This window comes from Diadema setosum, chromosome 16 (assembly GCF_964275005.1).
Source record: "Diadema setosum chromosome 16, eeDiaSeto1, whole genome shotgun sequence".
Classification (NCBI taxonomy): Eukaryota; Metazoa; Echinodermata; class Echinoidea; order Diadematoida; family Diadematidae; genus Diadema; species Diadema setosum.
Window position 1 is genome coordinate 24399401 of NC_092700.1, and position 8621 is coordinate 24408021.

At 36.5% G+C, this 8621-nt stretch overlaps 1 protein-coding gene across 1 annotated transcript in view; it reads left to right on the forward strand.

Moving 5' to 3' along the window:
- LOC140239732 (uncharacterized) overlaps positions 1 to 8386 on the forward strand; it is a 49169-nt gene extending 40783 nt beyond the window's left edge. The window contains exons 5-9 of the mRNA XM_072319554.1: positions 3722 to 4063; positions 4840 to 4936; positions 6781 to 6803; positions 6866 to 7030; positions 8361 to 8386. Coding sequence (XP_072175655.1) covers positions 3722 to 4063; positions 4840 to 4936; positions 6781 to 6803; positions 6866 to 7030; positions 8361 to 8386 — 653 coding nt within the window. The remainder of the gene's footprint in view (positions 1 to 3721; positions 4064 to 4839; positions 4937 to 6780; positions 6804 to 6865; positions 7031 to 8360) is intronic.
- Positions 8387 to 8621: the final 235 nt, after the last annotated feature.

Here is an 8621-nt window from a genome sequence, read left to right on the forward strand (position 1 = left end):
AGAACTAAATTGAAGTTGACACAATCAAAGATGAAATCAGACAACAACCTATAGTTTATATGTTATAGATTTCAGAGAAACAACTCCCAAAGTCAGAGTTGAAGTTGTGACTCAATTTTCTGGTAATTCCGTTACCATCGCACATAGACCTCCTTTGTAACCAACCAAGTGAGAACATCTAACAAATTTGTATTTGGGGTGACAGTGTGAGTACCTCTGCATCTTTTAAATGTATCAAGAGAAGGCAAAGTAATCAATCCAGTATACAGGGTGAAAGAATATGAGCCAAAATTCTCTGATTTGTAATTCCGTTACCGCGGAATTGCCCATCTACAAAAATTCCCTCCCATAGAGATAACATGTCATAACGAAGATAAAGAAGTACCTTATGACCTTTGACCCCACTTTGCACAGCCAAGATGGCATCTGAGCAAAAAGTGGTTATTTTGTGAAATGATCGTTGTAACATGGTCTTTACGTGTGCAAAATATGGAAAAGATAGGACATGTATTCACCAAGATACAAGATGATACATTTATGACCTTTGACCCTAATTTACATACCCAAGATGACGTCTGATCAAGTAGTTGTTATTTTATGAAATAATGTACGTGACATGAACTAAACATGTGCAAAATATTGGGCTGATAGGACTTGTTTTTCTTGAGTTATTGTAAAGAAAGTTGCAAAAAGAAAGGAATATCTCAATACATCGAAGATAAGCTTTAATTTCAACCAAGTTTTTGGACGTGATTCCGACACCGTATGAAAAAACGAAGGGCACATTGGAGATAGCCCTACGTCTCAGCTACAACATATTAAAATCTGGGAGAAATTCACCGAAGCATAAGTGAGCTAGTGCTCGAAAAGGACAGTCATGTCAATTTTCATTTCCAGAAAAACTGCACTCCCATAGAGATAACACGTAAACTGGTCAAATTTGACAAGATTACATTCAATCCATTTTTACGAGGTGATGCCGTCATCCAATTAAAATGTTGTTATTACATTTATGAAAGAGCATTTAATAGGCTACAACATACTGAAATCTGGGTGAAAATTGACAAAGGATAAGTGAGATACGCTCGAGTGAACTTGAAATTTGATGACATCATTTTGAAAATTTACTTTTTTAATTTTGTTAAGAAATTTGATATTTTTTAATCATTTTTCAAGCATCGCCAACCCATGAATTGACATGTACAACTCATCAACTTTCAGAATATGTAAAGAAAATTGGGGGTCACCGTCCATCCTGACGAGTAAAATCGGATTCAAAATTGGCGGTTTTTTGGCATTGTTGGACTGTATATCGCCATCGACGCGCGCGCGGAATTTCAACTTTGACGGGTCCGTATGACGTCATATTGAGTCGGATTGACTTGAAACTTGGTAGAAATATTCCTTGACATTTCAGGCATCCGATAAGTGTGAAAAAATGGGAAATTTCTATTGCATATGAGCTGTGCGTGCGTATATGTGCGCGCGCGTACGCTTCCGTCAATTTTCTTCAATTTTTCAAAAAATGCTCCAAATGGTCTGAAACGTGTGCAAAAAAAAATTTGAGCTCGATTTGAGCATACAAATATTTCAACGCGCGCGTACGCGCACGTTTTAAGAGAAAATATGAATTTTGAGAATATGAGTAGAATGCGCATAACTTGAAATACATGTGACGTAAATTTTATTGAAAAATTCTATTCCATTAATGAGATATGATTGAGAATGTGTTTTCATATAATGACGTCATTGTGACGTCACGGTCGACTGATCACTATGATACATTAGATTTGTCGTCTTTGGGACATGATACATACATGGTATGAGTTTGAAATTGATACTCTGAAAACTTTCTGAGTAAGTAGATACACAACTTTTGTCCAGAAATAAAGAAAGAAGAAGAAGAAGAAGAAGAAGAACAAAGAATCCGTACAGATACAGAAGGTGATCCGAGAGGATACTCGGATCACCTAATAAAAAGAAATTCGGAAAGCTAGTGTCATGCCAATGGAAATAGACCATATAACTTATAACGGCATATTTGTCACCTGTCTTAGCGATGCAAACGATTCTTTCTTTTCGTCGTTCGAGTGGGATCATACAATTTTTTTTTTTTTTGCTTCACGATATTACATACATAATTGCAAACACTGCTGTCAACCATTCCTTTTTTCCGATGACTCTTGAACTTCACGATGACATTAAGATGGTGACGCGATATTTGCTCCTTATTTTATCCAAGGAATTTTAACATTGTTAGGGTTTCAGGGTTGTAATAGAGTTTCAGGTTGAGTTTATTGTGAGGATTGGGAAAAGGATAATTTTATGAGTTATGTTTGTAGGTAGAATTTATGTTTGTATTAGAATGTAGATATATTTCATGGGAGCAACTGTCACAGAAGCAAATGTCATGGAACCGTTAAGCTTAAGACGTTAACAGTTGCATGGAAAACAACACAGACGAATTCGGCGAAGTGCACGTTCTCTTATTGTCATCAATAGGCATCGTAACTTGTGCTGCCATGGCTGAAAATCTTACCGAAATTGCATATTACGACACTATCGAATTGGCTGTCTTGTAGGTTTTTGGTTTTGTGCTTGCTCGACGTGCTTGACTGGACGGCACATGAGACTGGGAACGTATAGCAACAGGGACGGTTTCTTGAGTTTTTAACATCATGCCAATTGAGTCAGTTTTTTACAACGTTTTAATACGATTGTTCTTTTCAGTTTGACTTTGCATGCATGTTCATTTATTCATTCATCTATTATGTACTAATTCTGCTCTCTCTCTATGTATATATTGTATTTGTTATGATTCCTCACTTATGTAAAAATCCGGCACTGAATTGAGTATCTGAATATAAGAACGATCAAAGTCCGTGGAAGACCATTTCGAGTAAAATAAAAAAAAAAAAAACTTCATATCTTTTTTATTTGTCCAATAATCTATTCAGCTGTGATGGGAAGGTAACATTGTATAGAATAGAATGTATTATTATGACAATTAAAATTTGCATTAATTGTGGAAAGGCCATTTTGTATGATGGACTTGGGTCGTTCTTTGAATCATATACATGATATTCTGCTATAGAGATGAGAGAAGGATGAGAGAGGGCGCTATAATATGAATGTAAGAATGACCCAAGTCCTTCATTCTTACATTCATATAAGATTTAACTCATTCATTTCAGGTACTTCCGGGGGTAATTAGGATTTTTCGTTTATACACAAGATGAGTCCATTCATAAGCTACAATTTCCCATGTCAAACTGAATTTGGCCAAAAATTGGACTTGGGTCGTTCTTATATTCAGGTCTTCAATTTCCTGTTATATTTTTTATTGGACGATTGAAATGAATTGGATTGAAATAGAAATTAAAGCGGCTATTGAAAAATAAAACAAACATGTTTAAAAGTTCTGTTTACCCTTGGGAGCAGTGATTTTAAAAACGTTCAAGATATTTGTAGGTCAGTTGTGTCACAAAATATACTACCATACAAAATGCCTGCAATAAAGCCTAAAATATAAGGAGATATCATTATTTTCCTCATTAATCCATAACTGTAGACGGTTTAGTCTGGAAACAGATGTCATATCTTGCCATAACATAAGTAAGACCTATTGTAAAATAAATGAAGTCTATAACAAATACATTGGTCATTTCTTGGCCGACAAATTTTGAATTTGAATCTGACATGCAATTTCTTGTTTCCGTAGCAATAGCATCAAAACCTGCAATCGAGGGATGCATCGACGAGGGGCAGGCAAATCCAAGCCGTTGTACATACCAAACTCCTTCCAATACTTCCTCCATTGACTTTACGTGTGTCGTGAGTGGGTTTAAGCCAAACATTTCCATGCTGTGGACCGAGGAGTCGGGAAAAAGACTGTCTTCAGTGGTTTCACAACAGACCACACTATCTGACGACACATACGAGAGGTTCGAGAAAATCACTGTTTTAGCCAAACGTGGAGCGGAGCAAACGTTCAGTTGCACGGCTGCCGGAGACTCGTTGAATGGAACCGCTACCGCAGAAATTACTGTTCTGCCTATTCCAGGTTTCTTGAAGCGTTGATTACTTTGTTTTTCCTGATGTAATCACTGAATTGCTCCTGGTTTTTAATCCTTTCATCACGATGTTATCTATCACTGTCTATCTTCACTATGTTATCACGATCTTTATGTACATGGTTAGCTTCCAGTCGGTTGTCGTTGTTGTTCTTAACAAAAATAATCACAATGAAATAATTGGATGCACATAATGAAGCAAACTTGAGTACAAGAATGCAATAAATAAATATTGTTAATGAAATATACAATAAGTGCTTTAACTTTTGTGAAAAACAAAACGAATAATAACTGTTGGATGTAAGGGTCGACTCAAAAGTGGGGCTTTTACTTTTGCAGAGCTTTTATTAGCACACACACACACACACACACAAAGAAATATCCCGAGGAAAAAAAAAACAGAAAAAACCCAAAATCGGGTTTTTTGTGTTGCTGGGACGCTTATTGCTATTAAAAACTTTACAATAATTTTATCTATGTTGATGTTGTTGTTGTTGTCGGTGGCAGTTGTGTTTCTGTTTTTGTGAGAGGGTACAAATCTGTATTTGAATTTGCGCTTTACCGTTTACCGTTTACGGTAGCAAAATGATGCTCACGTGAGATCCACTGACCATGCTGACGTACCACTATTTTACGGTTCTACCTAATGTTCCATTTGCTTGTTACTCGTTACACAGCACACAGTGAGTGTCTGCATATTCAGTGATCTATGAATGAAGGAATGGTGTAATTACGTGTTTCAATTGTATCTGTATCAAAATTCCAGGAAAACGCGATTTTCGGGGTCTCATCATCGGACTGGCTATTTGTGTACCGTGCGCTGTTGCTGTAGTCATCCTGTTGTGGCGTGCTCGAAGCTTTCTGTACAAAGGTGTGGGGATTTGACTATAGCCACCAAAGTAAACCAAATTGAAATTAATTACAAGTTGAGGGATTATAAACGTTTAAAAGGAAGTGGAGAGCTCTGAATTGAGAGGACCCTTGCCTTTAAGCCTCTTGTAGCAGCAGTTGTGCAAATACAAACCAAGGCCCTTCATTCTCAGTGCTGAGTCTTCCCCAGTGTTTTAGACCTGTCGATCGCGTGCTGATTAATTGCTTAAAAGTATTTTATCATGTGTGTAGGGGACAAACTAATTTCCAATTTAAAGGAGTGGGATATGATGATTGCATAATACCGTTTACCTTTGTTTAATGCACTTAGTACTGTGCACCTCGCAAAAGTCGAAATTGTGAAAGTCTACTCTCTTAAAAAAAAAATCGAGTGAAAATTTTCACTCTTAAAGGAGTGAATACAAAAAAGAGTGAATTTAGAGTGAAATTGGAGTGAATTTCAAGTGAAAATGTTCATATTCACTCATTTTGGAGTGACCTCAGGGATCACTCGAAGATTTTGGAGTGATCCCTGACGTCACTCTAAAACGAGTGAAAATGAACATTTTCACTCTAAATTCACTCCAATTTCACTCTAAATTCACTCTTTTTTGTATTCACTCCTTTAAGAGTGAAAATTTTCACTCGATTTTTTTTAGAGAGTATGGACTTAACGAGTCTAGATTTTTTTTTTCTGTTGCTTATGATCGTTTTTTTTTTTCATATAAATTAACAGGCCAAATAAAAAAGAGCACATTTATAAAGACATGAACATTTTTGTCACTACTGGTTAAAGGGAAGATAAACCCCAAGAACAATGTGGATTGAGTGAAAGCAGCAACATTAGTAGAACACATCAGTGAAAGTTTGAAGAAAATCGGACAATCGATGCAAAAGTTATGAATTTTTAAAGTTTTAAAGGTGGAACCGCTGGATGAGGAGACTACTAGAGGTTATGACGTATGAGTGGACTACAATATCAAGAAAATATAAAGAAAATACTACAAAAATCCATTTTTCATGAAAATTACAAATTCCATCAACTTGATATTGACATATGTTAAGGGTAGCAATTATTCCCCCTGCTTTCTGAAAGCGGTTGGTCCACTGCTCTTTCATAATTCTAGAAAAGTGAATTTTTGTTGAATATCCTTTATATTTTCTTTGTATTGTTGTCCACTCATACGTCATATCCTCTAGTAGTCTCCTCATCCAGCGGTTCCAACACCAAAACTTTAAAAATTCATAACTTTTGCATCGATTGTCCGATTTTTCTCAAACTTTCACTAATGTGTTCTACTAATGTTGCTGCTTTCACTCAATCCACATTGCTCTTTGGGTTTACCTTCCCTTTAAATCATGAGTGTCTCACGTAAGGCGTCGGATATTATCGTTTTGTTGCTCGCAACGAAAGTCACAATAAGAAGATTGTTCGATTCTTAACCCTTATTTTCTGCATTCCTGTTGAGGGTTTAAAAGGAAAGTGTGATCTAAATTTTCAAGCCTCGTAGAAATGTCCAATACTTAAGATACCATTAAAACATAATAAATTGACGCATTCCTGTAATGTCCTACACAAACAGTCATGCATAATAAACACTGTCGTAACATTTGAGAAATTGAAATAGCAAATTGCTAACAAGCGTAATGTCTACGTGTTTACACCACATATTATCCAGTTCACTCAATTGCATCAAAGAAGCTGTCAGTATCTGTTTTTGTGTTGATTTTTGTTATTTGCCCTTGGGTTTTGGGGTTTCATTAATGCCCACTCATTAAGAAAACTACGCCCACAATGCTGATTCAGATTATTAAAATTATTATTGTTATGTGAAAGGCGTAAACGCAATATTTTTTACTGTATTATTTACAAACACCTGATCATTATCATTAATCAAACTAAAACTTTCTTTCATATGTAGCCTATCAACGAGCAAAGCTTCGACGAAAGATAAGACACTACAAAACCGGAAGGACGTTTTATGAAAGCTGGCGGACACCACCGTCGAAGGTGAACATCGCTTTCTTTGGTGAAACTTCTGCTGGCAAATCCAGTCTCATCAACTCTCTCAACTACGCTTTAACCGGTAATGGAACTTCTCTTCAATGTTGTATTGTTGATTTTGAAAACGGAATAACATTATTCAGACTCATGGACAAGGAACATCATATAATTTCATTGCAATGCGTTTGAAACTGTTGAGCAGAGTTGCTTCATCAACCCCACGCATTCTGTCCATATTTATCAATTCAAGTGGTAGTTTCTACATATCAAAAATGTATTATCTATTTGTTGGCGCGTGGACAATGAAAGGTTCAGTCGTACAAAGATAATGCACTGGAGCACAAACAGACTAAGAATGGTGAAACATACAAAGCACGAAATACTTCTCGTACGCTCTCATGTGTTTTACGCACTTTGTAAACCATGAATGCAGGATGTGTCAAAAGAGGTAGAGAAAGATGGAACGGTGATTATAGGCCATGCAATTCAAAGAAAATATTTTGTTTGTACTTCATTCCTTTCATACCTGTGCTGATGAATTTTCCGTTTGATGAAAATGTGGAGTGCATGTAAAACTCAGTGAGATAGCATCACATAACAGCCATTTGTTTGTGGTTCCTTTAAAGTGCAAACGATGAAAGCGAATGTGATTTTAATGGTGTCTGAAGTATCGTACATAGTGTTTTATAAATCACTTACAAATACTTAAAAGTACATGAACTCATACACACTCATACACACACACACACACACACACACAAGCAGAATGGCCCCTGGACGTCAGTAATAAAAAAAAAATGTGCATTACAGGATTGTGAATATTTTTTCGTCATGAAATTCCAATACGCCCGTATAGTTGCTGTAATATATGGCTTATGTTTTCTGTGTCTCCGCTCGTTTATGTATGTGTGTGTGCGTGTGCGTGTGTTGAGAGAGAAGGTGCATAGCATTACCGCGAGACATACATTATACATAACATGATAGGCTGTGAGAAAAACCCTCATAGGAAAACCCCGAAGACACGGTAAACAAAACAGAGAGAGAGAGAGAGAGAGAGAGATGCAGACAGACAGACAGATATAAAGAAAGAGCTTTATTCCAGTCACCAAACTTGAAAATGTTTGTTTTCCGTTTTGTTCAACGGACAGGAAAATATTCCACCATAGCCGACGAAGGGTACACAGAACAACCAGGAGGAAAGACTCATCACATATTAACTGACAGAATCGATTTTATCGAGACTTGTGGCATAACGGACTTCTCTTCCGAGACTTTACTACGCATTAGGAACGAAATTAGTAAGTAAAGATACAGGAAACTGAATCATCAATCTTAAGATTACTCGCCTGTAGGCTACAAATATATGCGGCGGTGTACACAATCGTTTCATTATCACTGTATCTTCCATGCAGTCACATTCCTTATGTTGGTGCTCTAACGCTATCACAGCCTATCAACAATATAACTCTTATGCCACTCAAGTTCCAACTTTACCTTCTCCCTTTTGTATAGCATTCCCATCTTGTACGTGCACCTGCTGCTTCATTGTATTTATAGTGATGTTTTATCAGTTATAATATTTCATCTCTTTAAAGGTACTATTCTGTTCAGTCTTTGTTGTTGTGACTCTTTAGAATTTCGGAGAACACTCTGTTTCTATTCCCTTCACAGTC